The sequence below is a fragment of the Pempheris klunzingeri genome, chromosome 3 (genome assembly GCF_042242105.1).
Source record: "Pempheris klunzingeri isolate RE-2024b chromosome 3, fPemKlu1.hap1, whole genome shotgun sequence".
NCBI classification, from domain to species: domain Eukaryota; kingdom Metazoa; phylum Chordata; class Actinopteri; order Acropomatiformes; family Pempheridae; genus Pempheris; species Pempheris klunzingeri.
The window spans coordinates 5,560,678-5,575,438 of record NC_092014.1 but is presented as its reverse complement, the minus strand read 5'-3'; the positions used below and the strand labels follow the sequence as shown (position 1 = coordinate 5,575,438).

The 14,761-nt window shown below is 40.7% G+C and overlaps 1 protein-coding gene across 1 annotated transcript; it reads left to right on the top strand.

Moving 5' to 3' along the window:
• Positions 1–213: 213 nt before the first annotated feature.
• Positions 214–13,174, top strand: gaa2 (alpha glucosidase 2). The gene is made up of 21 exons (XM_070827663.1): positions 214–361; positions 1,408–1,531; positions 2,253–2,789; positions 4,158–4,303; positions 4,469–4,634; positions 4,823–4,919; positions 5,504–5,623; positions 6,204–6,322; positions 6,421–6,552; positions 6,644–6,754; positions 6,881–6,994; positions 7,088–7,172; positions 7,278–7,395; positions 7,529–7,662; positions 8,230–8,381; positions 8,545–8,693; positions 8,798–8,939; positions 9,030–9,128; positions 9,888–10,052; positions 10,670–10,816; positions 11,610–13,174. The coding sequence occupies exons 2-21, from the start codon at positions 1,439–1,441 to the stop codon at positions 11,670–11,672; spliced, it is 2,889 nt and encodes a 962-aa protein (XP_070683764.1). The 5' UTR covers positions 214–361; positions 1,408–1,438; the 3' UTR covers positions 11,673–13,174.
• Positions 13,175–14,761: the final 1,587 nt, after the last annotated feature.

Here is a 14,761-nt window from a genome sequence, read left to right as displayed (position 1 = left end):
TAAAGTACAAAACTGAAAGCTGCCCCTGAATGCAGCACCGTGGCAATGAACTTCTGACCCCTTCAGTTTTAAAAAAAAGACAACTTGACCAATAATAGATTATTAATCTTAATGAAGCATACAGTCGTGCTGCCATAAGCATATAACATTATATTTGGAATTCAGTTTACAAATCGTAAATCCAACATTCATAAGAGGTTGTTGTTAGGCGGAAGTTATCGAATGTACGAGGTGCAGTGAACGTGACATGAAGATAAACAGACGCACACCATGCGGACGGAGCTAACATAACATTTACTTAAAGGGAAAAGTTGCTCTTTGTGCTGTGTCTCTGTGTGTGTGAAGCTCACAGCACATCTAGGTAAGTCTAAAGTCTAGATACTGATGCTAACGTCTTTGTCAGCTAACGCTAGTGAGCTAGCGTTGGCTCAAGTTACACTGCTGTCAAAGTTAGCTAACGCGAACAACCGTTGTATTGCTAACTTACAATAACGTACAACTCTGTCAGTTTCGGCGGACTAGTTGCTGCTTTCTTGTAACTAATATTCCCCGAGTGTTGTCCAGAACTCCCCAAAACTGCAACTGCAATTAAAGGTCAAATGTCTCCTTGGTGAACGTCGACGTTCACGTGATTTCCCGTGCAGGGCCAGTTAAAGTTAAGCTAGCGATACAACATGATGTGTTGACGACATGAGCAACACTTCATTTCAGAGCAGGCGTTCGTAATATTTAAACCTCAGAGGACAATAACATGATGTGTCAGTACAGTGGTGTGTTTGAGACAAACCAAGTCAGTATGACTTTATGTGTTAAGTGTTGCTGTAATAAATAAAACATGGAGCTGCACGTGTGACGTCGAGATGAAGGCTAAACGTTAAAGATGCAGCATGACATGAAGATCCAGTTAATTGTTATGTCATTTTTTGGAATTCCCTTCCAAGTCCTTATAATTTGTGTCTTATGCACAACTTCTGCTTTCCGTTTCCTGTCTTACAGAGTTAACATGAAACCATTTAAATCAAAGATACTGAGATTTTCTCTTCACCAGTTCTCATGCACAGTTCTGTCTCCTGTCTGTCAGACTCAAGGGGACTATGGCAGCACTGTGCTCTGAAACTTAGACTGTTCATGTCTTTTGTGTCTGAATTCCCTGAATTACACAGCACAAGAAACCCTATCTTGGAGGCACATTTTCAAACGAGTAGGTGTGTCAGGAGTGTTTGAACAGGTAGCTTGGAGGTAGGCAGCATGTGTGGCCTGTATGATGAGATGTATCTTTGTGGCTGGCAGCACCAGAAAGACCTACTCCCATGAGAAGGTTTTGGAGACTCCGCCTCTATTACTTTGTCCTCCACAACTTCCCCCAACACCTACTGAACTTTGTGTCTCTTTCTCTCATGTGTTCAGTTGCTCACTTTGACAAACACCAACTAGCAGCATGGCGTCATACAAGCGGCTCAACCCTGAAGATGTTCAGTTTTCCAGTGCAGTTTTGTCAGAGGAGCCTCGTCCCGTCCATGGAGAAGTTCCAGTGAGTCGATTTGCTCATGTGCTGCTTCCTCTTCTCTTTGCTTCAAACCTTCTGCAGTCACTTTTAGAAGTGCTAAGGGTTGGTCTCTGCCTGTGAGTTTAATTTATTGCTGCAGAATCTTCTTGGCCTTTCTTTGGGCTGCTAATGTTTTGAGATATTGTAGAATCTAGATGTGCTGGTCTATCATTTCATGGTATTAGTTTGATTCTTGTAAGAGCTAAAGTGAATAGTCAGTGGGTCATTAATCTGCAACTATTTTGATAAGTGATCCATCATTCAAGTAATTTTTCCAAAAATTCTGAACATATTCTAGCGCCAGCTTCTCATTTGTTGCTTTTTTTTGAAACATTTATTTATTTTGCACAGTTGGTGTGATAAAATTACATTTGGGGGTGTCAACTTACGCTTAAGTAAATTGTAAATGGCAATTTTCAGTGCTGTCTTACAGTTAGACAACCAAACAATTAATGGATTAACCAAAAAAATGAATCATTGATTAAGTGACGATGACAACATTCGTTAGTTGTAACTCTAGTCTATTTATCGTATGGTTTAAGACAGGCCGTGTGTTGCTTTCATGGTGCCACTTTAGACTGTTGTATGATTTGTTTGTGTTACCAGTTTTCTGTTTTAGTCGGTAACACTATTATTATTGCTGCCTGTCTAGAGACACTCTTGAAAAAGAGATTTTTAATCAAATGCTTTCCTTTTCTGTCTTAAGGTGCTGGAGCCAGAGGAAGCCACCTTGCTTCCACTGAGGCCGTCATGCTCTGTCACCAGAAGCCTCCTGGTGATTGGCTGCTTGATGGTGCTCCTCATTGGAGGATGGCTACTGGGCACCATATTCTGGTTGATTCCACCACCGACGATACCAGACTGTGAAGTAATTCGGGAACCAGATTATACTACAGCCACTCCCCGACGTGAGTCTTGCAGTTTAACCCCTGAGGTGTGGAGGTTTGATTGCTACCCTGAGAGAGATGTGGTGGTGACCCGAGAGTTGTGTGAGGCGAGGAACTGTTGCTTTATCCCTGCATCCTCTCAGTCCGCCTCTGCCACCGGTCCATCAGCGAGAAACGGTATCCCTTGGTGTTTCTATCCTCCGGATTTTCCTTCCTACTCCCTCGTGTCAATAAACGACACATCCTTGGGACAGAAAGGTACGCTTGCACGGGAGGTGAAGACCTACTACCCAGCAGACATCCTCACTTTGGAAGTGGAGATTCTTTATGAGACAGATAAGCGGCTTCGTGTCAGAGTGAGTGACCACAGAGTTATATTTGATAAGTCTCACGCCATGCAGTTAGTGTTTTGTAACTTATATCCCTAAATTAGAACTCTTATATCTCTGCAGAGGACTTGTAACATCATAAATGGTTCGCATTTAAGGTCCATGTAATCACAATAAACCAATATAAAACAATTACCATTAAAGGCGTATTAGTGAGTTACAGAGTTTTATAGCCAGTTTTGCACAGTAAAAGGCTCTGACAGTGTCAAAGTCATAAGGAAGTGCTTCATGGCCTAAATCTTTTAGTTAAAGCTGCACTGAATATATATATTTTATATTAATGAATCAAATTACTATGTGTGATGCAAAAGGGGTCACTCTTGTCTTGCTCAGTCTGGGAAAACTCCGTAACCTCAACACCTACAGAATAAAATAAAACTCATCCAGCAACTGAAAATGTCATTCTTACAAAGTGCTTTTAATCAATATGATGCAGATTGTATTTTGTGAACATCATCATCATCATCAATCATAGTTAATCATCACTAAAAGGTATCATTGTATCTTCACCACATGGTAATCACTATGAGCAATAGATACACCTCATTGTCAGTGTTTTAGACTAGTGTTGGCAACGTGTCCCACTTAGTTCAAACAAACATACTCTTCATCCCACATTTGGCCCGTTGGAATCTGTTCACCCGTAATATGTCAAATATTTGTGATTTTCAGTTTGTGTTGGAGGTTCCCAAGTGCCCCAGAGTGACCAAAAAATAAAACAAATAACAGCTTACACACTGTAATTATTCTTTTCATGATTTAAGTAATGATTTTTTATTTTTTGAAGATTTAGGACTAAATGTGATGTTTTGTGAATCACGTGAAAGGCCTCCACATTAATACAGGCGTTTTGAAGTTGTTCTGGCCGGTTGTAGACGTGCAGTGTGTTTGCCATTGCTGTGTAGGACTCTTACTGGTGTTACCTACCTATTGTTCATACATATTGTGTGGTTTGGAAAGCAAAACAATGTTCCCTGCTATGAATAATTTTTCTCTGTAAGTGACTATGAAGACTCCTCACTACCAGGATCAGTTAACTGTATAAAAAAATAGAAAACTTCACCAGACCTTTACCCTTAATCACTGAATTTATGTTATTCATGTATATATGTTTAATTAACTGGTGTTCGTAAGAATAAGGTTGAGGAAACAATGAGAGCTGAGTACCTTTTGTACTACTAAAGTTTCAAAAAGATCTGTGCCAATCTTTTGATTAGTTAAGTTAGTGTCATAAACTTTATTGGTCGGTTTGACTTGCTTTTTATTACACACTGCTCTAAATTCTCTGGCCTGTTATATATTTACAAACTGCTTTTCTCATGTTTTTCAATCTAGATTACCGACCCCTCTAGTTCACGGTTTGAGGTTCCGATCTCTGTTCCCACCGCCACAAAGAAGGCAGAAAATCCAGACTACATTGTAGAGATTTCAAAGCAGCCATTTGGTCTCATCGTGAAGAGGCGTTCCACAGGAGCACTGCTGTAAGTCACCATCAGTGAAGGAGGACAGAGTGTGATGGTCACAATTCAACATATCTTTGATAATAGAAAGTGTCTTCAGGTACATTCAGTTGTGAAAATAACCCACTGTGTTTTGTAACATAATGATTAACGATGTGATGTCCCCTTTCATCGGTTTCCTGTTAGTCTGAACACCTCAGTAGCTCCTCTCCTCTACGCGGATCAGTTCCTCCAGTTCTCCACATCCCTGCCGACTGAGTTCATTTACGGCCTGGGCGAGCACCGCTCCACCTTCCTGCATGATATCCAGTGGAACACGCTCACCATGTGGGCCAGAGATGTGCCTCCTATGGTATGGAAATTCCTGTTTTTGTCATCGTTCTGTTTATTGTTAAAACATCTGAGCAGACACGGATATTAACTTTTAACCTAGAGGCTTTTTTCAGAGCCGACATTTGACTGAAAAGCACAGGTGTAAACATTAATGATTGCTGAATTCTGCTCCATTGTAATGTCCTTGTGTTTCTCTCTGCAACTTAGGAAAAAACAAACCTATATGGAGCCCATCCATTTTACCTGGCAATGGAGGATGGAGGGAATGCAAGCGGCTTCTTCCTGCTGAACAGCAATGCAATGGGTCAGTGTGCTCGCTGCCCTGATACGTCCACTTCAGGTGTTTTACAACGTGCACTGATGCATATTAGCGCGGGAATCGGTGGATTGCAGAGGTGGAACAGTAGCTGATTCTCACAGTGTTACAACTGTTCAGTTGACAAAATTAAGAAATTTCATTAAAACAGAAGCTGCAAATGGGGGGGTTACCATTTAGAATTTCTAGAGTATCACAGATTGTGTGACTGCAGTGCCAGGAAATATCAAGTTACAGTGAAAAGGTCCTTAAGAGGTCAGTGCTCTTCCTAACAAAGATACGGAGCATTGATAACTGACAGCTTCAGCTGGTTTGAAGTTTAATTTCATTAGGTTCCCTTTGCCATCAACATAAGGAATGTTTATCGTTTAATATTCTAATGCAGATCTTTCTGATTATTATATTTCCATCTGTTGCTTGATGCTGCTTATTTTGTCGCTCATTATATCACATGTGCTTCCTTCATGTCTTTGCTCTCTAGCTTCATAGCTGCAGACATCTCAGTGGTCCCACTCGTAGCTTGACCCAAAGGACAACAAACCTTTCATCTGTAATTTCTCTGTTTTTATCAGATGTGGCCCTGCAGCCGGCCCCAGCGCTCACCTGGCGTACCATCGGTGGAATTCTTGACTTTTACCTTTTCCTTGGTCCCGATCCTGGTTCAGTGATTGAACAGTATGTGGAAGTCATAGGTCAGTAAGAGTTTGTTGGTATGTGGAAAAGTTATGTGTTTCTTGTCTTACAACTTTTATTCACTTAAAGAGGCGGTTCCACATTTCAGTCACTCTGAGGTAGTCCTGTTGATCATAGTGTCGATCCATCCGATTACATTTTATCACATTACCTGTATGAATAAAATGACCACAAACAGACAAAATCCCAGGGTACAAAGATTTCAACTATTACAGATTAGTTAAGTGTGAAAACTTCTCTCTCTTAAATAGCTCCTCCTCCTCTTCCACCTTGTAGAAAACTGGAAAAGCCATGAACTTGAAATCCATTTATTGGCAGTACATGATCAAAAATGATTCAACATGCTTGACAGAGGATTTGTGATGTCATGTTTTAGTTATAAGTGAGAGGAAAATCTCTGTACAACTTTCTTCTGCTGCAAGTTTAATTCATAGAAACGTAGTAATACACAGCATTGCTATCTAGGTTGGTGTTGATGTTTTTTGCTATGTGGCTCTGTCCATTGTATAACAGAGTTTGTTTCTGTTTCCGTTACTGGTGATATCCTTCTGCCTTATTCGCACTCCTCTCTGTTCACAGGCTACCCAGCGATGCCAATCTACTGGGCTTTAGGCTACCATCTCTGTCGCTGGGGATACAACTCCAGCGATGCCGTCTGGGATGTTGTCAAGAGCATGAGGAATTATGGGATACCCCAAGTGAGGCTGACACAGCTGACTGTTTGTCTGTGTCTATCACAGGATTTTTTTTTAAGTCCTTTGTGAAAATAATTGTTTTCGTGTTGACGTATTCACAGGACGTCCAGTGGAACGATATCGACTACATGGACCGATTTATGGACTTCACTTTTGACTCAACAGACTTCGCCACACTGCCTGACATGGTTAAGGACCTGCACGCTCATGACCAGCGCTATGTCATGATCCTGGTACTCAGGAGTTTGTATTTGCTTCCATATGTGTGCTGTGTCTGTGTCTGGTTTGGCATGTCTGTGTGACAGTCGTGTCTCACACCTGCAGGACCCAGGTATCAGCAGCACGCAGCCTGAGGGCTCGTACTGGCCGTACGATGACGGGCTGAAGAGAGATATTTTTATCAAAGACGCTGAAGGAAGAACACTCATTGGGAAGGTGAGACACCAGTCCCTGTAATGATGTTTCTCAAACAAGTTTATCATAAGACACACATTACCACATTATCACCCCCCTCAAAATTAACAATGTATTAGAAATTAAATTCTCCACCTCTTCCTCCAGGTGTGGCCTGGTCTGACAGCGTATCCTGATTTCTCTGATGATGTGACACATGAATGGTGGTACGACAACCTCCAGAGGTTCCATGAGAAGGTGCCATTTGATGGATTATGGATTGTAAGTATGGAAGTGACTTTAATCATAATTATCACGGCTCTCTGCGTTTCCAGATATCTTTCTTCTGACTTGATCTGTCTCATTTGTGTTCAGGACATGAATGAGCCGTCAAATTTCCTGGATGGGTCTACCAATGGCTGCCCATCAAACAGTCTTGAAAATCCTCCATACACTCCCGGTGAGAGATGCAGAACACATGCAGAAATCACACAACAAACAGAACATATGCACAGTTACAAAGAACGCATCAGTGTAAAATAAAACCTTGTCTTTTTCCTTCTAGGTGTTCTAGGAGGTTTGCTAAGAGGCAAAACTGTGTGTGCAACTGCACAGCAAAAGCAGTCCATACACTATAATATGCACAGCCTCTATGGACTTATGGAAGCTAAGGCATCTGCAAGGTCAACACCTATAACACACACACACACACACACACACAACAGAAATAAAATGCTGAATAATGAGAGACTTTTATACTATGTGAACAATTTGTGTCCTTTGCTCATAAATCGTCTGTCTCTGCTCCATGTCCAGCGCTCTGAAGCGGATCTTGGCAAAGAGACCTTTTGTCATCTCTCGCTCCACCTTCCCCAGTCAGGGGCTGTACTCTGGTCACTGGCTGGGAGATAACAGGAGCCAGTGGAAAGACCTGTACACTTCCATAGCAGGTTAGATCGAGCTTTGTTTTTCATTTTAAAGTTTGTCAAGACAATATGAATATATAAACAAAACAGAAGTTGGTACAGAAAGAGCATGTATCATTGTATTGTCTCCGCCTCTCAGCCTCTTTAGCGTTGTTTTTTTTTTTATGTCACCTGCACATTGACTGTTGCACGTTGACCTTTTTTGCAACAGCGGGCGGCTTTTTCAGTAAAACTGCCTTGATAACATGAATGCCGCTCTGTGTCTCTGCAATGTTGTTCAACAAATGCAAAGCATTTATTAATTTGGAATATATTTAGAGTTTTATTACACAGTTATGTTTTACAACAGCTAATTTGAGAGCTACGTGTTTTGTTGCACGCACTATTCTGTATTTATCCCATAAATAAGACAGGACCAGTAACACCCAAGCTGATGTATTATCTTTAGATTTTCTGGAATTGTGTATTAAATTGTCTAATAACGGCCTGATAATGGCTCTCTGTCCACCTGTTGTCATTTTAGTGAATCTTCATATCTGCCTTTCTCATGTTTCACCTTTCCTTGTCCTCCTTGTTGCATATGTCTCCCAGGTATGTTGACCTTTAACCTTCTGGGCATCCCGCTGGTTGGAGCAGATATCTGTGGCTTTAGTGAGGAGCCGCAAGAGGAGCTCTGTGTCCGCTGGACGCAGCTCGGAGCTTTCTATCCCTTCACACGCAACCACAACGCCATCGACATGAAGGTAAGAGCTTAACATCACTGCTTTAGTGTCACCACAAAGCACTATAGATAAAATACTCAGGAGCTACCACAGCACCAAGGCGAAGTCCTTTGACTATTCCATATTTAGATAGCTGTATTCTGTCCTTCACTCCTTTTTTTTTTAACTGATGTTTAATTTACAGCCTCAAGACCCTACAGCTTTCAGTCCTCTGGCCCGGACAGCCATGAAGGAGGCTCTGCTGCTGCGTTATTCACTCTTCCCTTACCTCTACACTCTCTTCCATCACGCACATGTACACGGACACACTGTTGCACGGCCACTGATGTTCGAGTAAGTAATTCTATTTGATTTAGCCTGACCTAACCTGATGTGTTATGTTGGCTGGACCGGGAGGATCTTTGCCTGACTGTACGTATCCTGTTTGTACTCAAAAGGTTCCCAAAAGATGCGAGAACCTATGGGATCGACAAACAGTTCCTGTGGGGGAAGAGTTTATTGGTGACACCAGTGTTGGATCCTGGAGTTGAGTATGTGAACGGCTACTTCCCAGAGGGTCTGTGGTATGACTACTACACGGTAAGACCATCAACATTCACCGTGTTCAGCTGTATGAACCAAATGCTGTAAACAGTTTACCTACGATACATGTGGTCCTCTACTTCCCAGGGCGACTCTGTGCACAGTAAGGGAGAAGAACTACAACTCCACGCACCTCTAGATAAGATCAACCTACATTTGCGTGAGGGCTCTTTTATAGCAACACAGGTAAAATGATTGTTAGTTCAGTCTGTTTTGTTTCTGAATGTCTTACACTTATATGTGCCTTTACATTAAATGCGTTTGGGCTTCCCCAGATAATTGTTACAGTGATGTCAATCCAAAATGTATCCTCACCTTGACCACTCACACAGTGTTAACATCCAGTGAGCTTGTAAGATCGTTATTGTACAGCCTATACTCACCTTTCACTAAGCAGAGGATTTATTTGAGGTCTTCAATTGCAAAAACCTTTAATTCATTATAGTTTTGCATTTTCAATAAAGGTTTTTGCAAGTAAGAGGAGATATCAGCATCTAAAACTGCTTTTGTCTCCCCAACATACTGGAGGTGAAGTTTCACAACGGTCAATGGCATTTTCACCAACACTGTAAAATGCAATTGACAAAAACAATGCCAGATGCAATGTGGATAATCCTCAGCCCTCACTGTCAAGCATTTTAATTGCGTCCATATTTTTTTGGTAAGAAGTAGTTCCAGTGAGAAATACTGTGAGGTTTGTGGGTTTTTGGTGAAACTGCCTCTGGAAAGACACATTTTTGTCTGCACCACAGAAATGGTCCTTTTTATGACTTTGGTGACTCAGCCCTATAATTTAAGCCTAAAATCAATTTTAAATGACGTGTCTGGGGATAATTGAATATTTGTCACACCTGACATTTGTGTGTATCTGACATATGCACATGCTATAATCAGTAGTTTCTAATGTCACTTCTGTTTTATTCCTCCTCCTGTATGTGTGCACAGGCGCCCAACTTGACCCTGTGGGTAAGCAGCGGTCGGTGTCTCCATCTGGTCTCGGCTCTCTCCGACGACGGCTTGGCGAGTGGAGATCTGTTCTGGGATGATGGAGAGAGCATCGACACCTACGAGACCAACCAGTACGCCTACATCGTCTTCAACGTCGCTCAGGTGCTCACACTCAGAGAGAGAAGTCGCTGCCTCAGGCTCATGTCTGCTCGCTTTGTCTGATTCAGTTTGTGAGTTACGACATTTCTGTCTGAACTTGTCAACTCAAGGTTACATATGAAGATGGACAAAAAAAAAAATCTAGTCAGAAAGTGAGAACTGCTTTTCTTACTTACCACAGGATACCTATTAATGACATGTGGAAGAAAATGCCATTTCTAGGCTCTGACATGTGTTGTTGGTGTTAATTTAAACTCTTTAATCTTTCAAACATAATTCATGCCTCTTTGTGATTTCTTGTCACGCACATCACAGCAGTAAGAAGTGACTCACAAGGCAGGACATGAATTTAAAGCAGTGTTTTTTGGCCGCTTACAGGGCAGAGGGACAAACTAAACAAATCAGACTTTTTATCATCTTCCAAAGAAGTTGCAGGAAATGTGTCAGCAGCGTATCAATTGAACAAACATCCAGCAATGTTATTAATTTTGAGTAGTCTAACTTGTAGCTCTGTTTAACTTTTGATATAAACATATTGACGAGTGAAGCTTCAATGTCTAGTTTTGAAAAGTATATTCATGAAAACATATGTAACTTGCAGCCATCTTCTTATTTTGTAGAACGTGATGACATCTGAGGTTCTCCATAACAACGTGGAGGCCACGTACATCACCGTGGAGACGGCTTCCTTCTATGGCGTGAAGCAGAAGCCAGGCAAAGTGCTGGTGAACTCCCGGGATGCAGCGTTCACCTACAGAGAGAACCAGGTGAGGTTCGATCAGGGGGCGAACGGACAGACAGATAGTTGGAAGCTGTTGTCGTGCTCGACGTCTATGCTGAGTCATTTGATGTAGTTGGCAGAGGTGGATTTATTCATTAAAATAACCTGGTAAACATCCCTGGTGACAAATCACATGCTCCACAACAACCAGAGACATTAAACATAAGATAATGTCCTTATTTCACATTTGTATGCCAGCAGGGGATGAAGTAGTATTAATATAATTTACTTGAATAAGATTGGCAACAAAGTGCATTTAAAGTATGAAGTAAACGTGCTCATTATGCAGAATGCTGTATATGAATGTATGATAGTAGAATTGCATTATTATATTATTGGACCATTATTAATAGATACTTGATAGATAGATATTTTTTATGAAATATCTTAATGTGAAAAGTAACTAGTAACTGTAGCTGTGAAATAAATGTGGTGGAGTCAGAAGCACAATATTTCTCCATGAAATTATATTGTATAGTATAGTATAGTACTGTTTTATAGTATAAACAGTAAAGTACATTTGAATTGTACTTAAATACAGTACTTGGGTAAAAGTACTTAGTTACTTTATACCAGCAGTGGTTTTGGTACATGAGCTGTGTCGTTGTAAGGTTAGCATGTTTTATGGAGTCAGCTTTTGTTTTTCACACTGAGACTGTGTGTGTGTGTGTGTGTGTGTGTGTGTGTGTGTGTGTGTGTGTGTGTGTGTGTGTGTGTGTGTGTGTGTGTGTGTGTGTGTGTGTGTGTGTGTGTGTGTGTGTTCTTGCTTCTCTCTGCAGGTGTTAACAGTTGCAGATCTTGGTCTCAACCTCAGTCAGAACTTCACCATCAGCTGGATGTGATGAATCAAGTTGTTTTTAATTGTTTTTATTTGTTGCTGACTGTTAGAGTGACAAGTAGGCACACAGTGCAGTCTGTTAGAATTAGGACAGTGATGTTTATGTAGTGTTTTGGCTCTGTGCTCCAGAACATTGGAGGTTAAAGGGAACGATAACTGAGGTTAACCGTGAACAGTGTAACCTGCATAGACCTTTTTGCCCTAGAGGAGTATACTTAAAGAAGAACTACAGCTTCTAACAGTGTGTGGTTGCAAACACCCTCAAATTAAAGCTGAGTCACTTTTCATTATTTAATCTCATATCCAACGTGCTGGAGTACAGAGATAAAACAGACTGCCTGATAATCACATAACACAAAGTTCAGCTTCTCCTTGGTGAGCGAGGACAAGATTGTGTTGATCATATTCACAGTGTGACGTCTTAAAAAAGAAAAAAATGGACAAAAGTGTTTCTATATATACAAAAAACACACACAGGCCTCTGAAGCAACAATACACAACCACTGACCTACAGTAGTCTGCACACTGCTATAAATGTCTGTGAGGAAAATGTAATGATTGATTTAAACAGAAATCTTGGTTTAGCTTCTTCCTTTAGCCACCTGACAGATGATGTGCAATAAGAGATAGAGAGGGTGATCTACCTTCCAAAAAATGTGACTAGAGTCTGAATATAATTCATGATATTAAGTATTGTATGTGGTTGAGTGCCGTCCACAGCCTACGTTTGCACTAATTAGTACAGCAGCATTGTAAAGGTTGATGCACGTGCCTTATGATTCCTGTTTGTGTGTGTTTGAGCATCTCTGGGTTTGTTCCCGATGTTCAGCTTCATTTTTTCAGCCTGTTTTTAAACGTTAAAGACCATAGTACTGCACGGCGAGGAATTAAACTGCATCACTACAACATACTAGACCAGCCCAAAGTGTTTTCCAATCAAGTCACTGTGAATTTTCTCAGCAGGTTTCCTGACGCAACTAAAGCCTAAAGACGGATACATTTCTTGAGCTGGTTTAGTGACATTTCAGAGATTCACAACATTGTTTCTGCTTAAACTGGACTTTGACGCTGTGTGTATATCTGAGTTGAAATTTGTAGTTTCCTCACAGAACAACAACTGTGAAGAGCTTGCACCTTTTCTTAAAACAGTGTTGGAATACTAGAATAATTTGTTCAAGAAAAAGTCGGTGCATGTGTGCTGTAAAGAAAATTACGCTAAAGCCCAAATATTTTCAAGCATGCACTGTAAAGACGACGCAGAGTATATTTTTTTCATTCGTGTGAAACTGCAATCGTGGCTAACTATTTTATGATGATTCTTGTGTTTAGATTTTTGTGTAATTGTTTGAATTTAATTATATGAACAACATGAATATTAAAAGTTGAGCTGGATCTTTTTTTGATGATAATTAAAAATTGTATTGTATTGTTATGATATTTTTGGGGAGCAGCAACAGATAAAGAAAAAGGAAATTTGGTTTCCCAAACTGATCATATTATTCAAGTCAGAGAAAATAAATGCTTTGTTTGTTTTTCCATTAAACTTTGTCAGAGTTTCTATTTGAACACATTTTACTTTGATCTGAGGTGCTGGAGCTCCTGTTCCACTAGAGGACACAATTTCCCAGCACTGAAGTGATGCTGGTAACATAACAGATGCTGTTTGTTTCTCCCAGAACTTCAAAAATGTGATATTGTCTGTTTTTAATTGCTGAAAAGCAGATTTTTTTCCCAGGTTTGAACTCTTTAAGTAGAAACATTTGAGAGAAATATGAATAACAAATTCTCTTCCCTGTCTCTACACCTCTGCTCAAAGCATCCTTGAACAAAATATATCATTCATAACAGGTCTAAAGTACCACAAGTCACCAAGTAATGAGGCTAAACATCAGACAGTTTTATAGTAATACTTAAATATGGCCGCCTTATCTTTTAGCATCTGTTGATCTAGAGTGAATTACAACCTTTGCAGATTAAGAAATGTGTGGTTAATGTTCACCTTATCTGGGCTGTTCTTCCTCTCTCTTCTTCTCTCTCAGTGCTTCTTCTAATCAGTCCTGCAGCTTCTCTCTCTCTCTCTCTCTCTGTTTTTTAGTCTCCAATCATTTCAAACCCAGTGTTTGTGTAAGACAGAGGATTCTCAGGAGGTCATCTGAGGACTCTCAATTAGTCCATGATTAGATTCATTGAATTAAATGAATAATTTGTACTATGTGCTGCTCTCCTAAGAAACTGACCAGAAAATGAGCCGTGAGCTGAAAGAAGCACTGAAGCTGAGCCAGAACTTTGACTGGATCTCATGAGTCATGACACCAAACAAGTATTTGATTATCCCCAAAACACACACACACACACACACACCCGCATCAGCCCCAGAAAGTGAAAGCAAACAACTTGTCCCATATTCCCCTCTGATAGCGAGGTTGAATCCACTAGTGATAGACTTGCGATAGACGTGTTGTTATTGGCTCTGTGCAAACGTTCACAGGCTAACTGTTTCCAGATGGCAGTCTTTGTGGAGGGCACATACATCATTCAGCAGAGGGGGAGGAGAGAGCAGCGAGAAAGAGAAGCAGAGAAAGAGCAGCGGGGGTCTGTCAAAAGCATTCTGCTCTACTGACGAGGGCATTTCCTGTCTGGATTTGGGAGGATTAAGTATTTGTGCGTGGGGGGGTGTTTGTATGGTCGGCATGTGGAGAGAGGGACAAAGTACGGGACTTCACAGGACTTTTGGGGGATTCTGTACATGTTTGATTAGAGCTACCACGCTCCAATGCATGTCTGGGAGGGATGGAAACAGATATATAAAAGCAAAAAGTGACTCAGTGTCAGAGAAATAAACCCTCTGTTACCACATAGTGTTTCAGTCTGAGGTCGCTTTCTGTGTCCCATTTTGTTCTATTTATATAGAATATTTTACACTGAAATCTTTACTATATACTTCACACAACAAACAAACAAAAAAAATCTGTTACATGTTGCAAAATGAAATATCTTCAATTTGATTTGAATCATTTTTGACAGATGGCTTTTGTGTAGAGTGTCTTGGGGCCCATAAAAAAAATCTAACAGCAGCTTCATTGTTCTATTGTT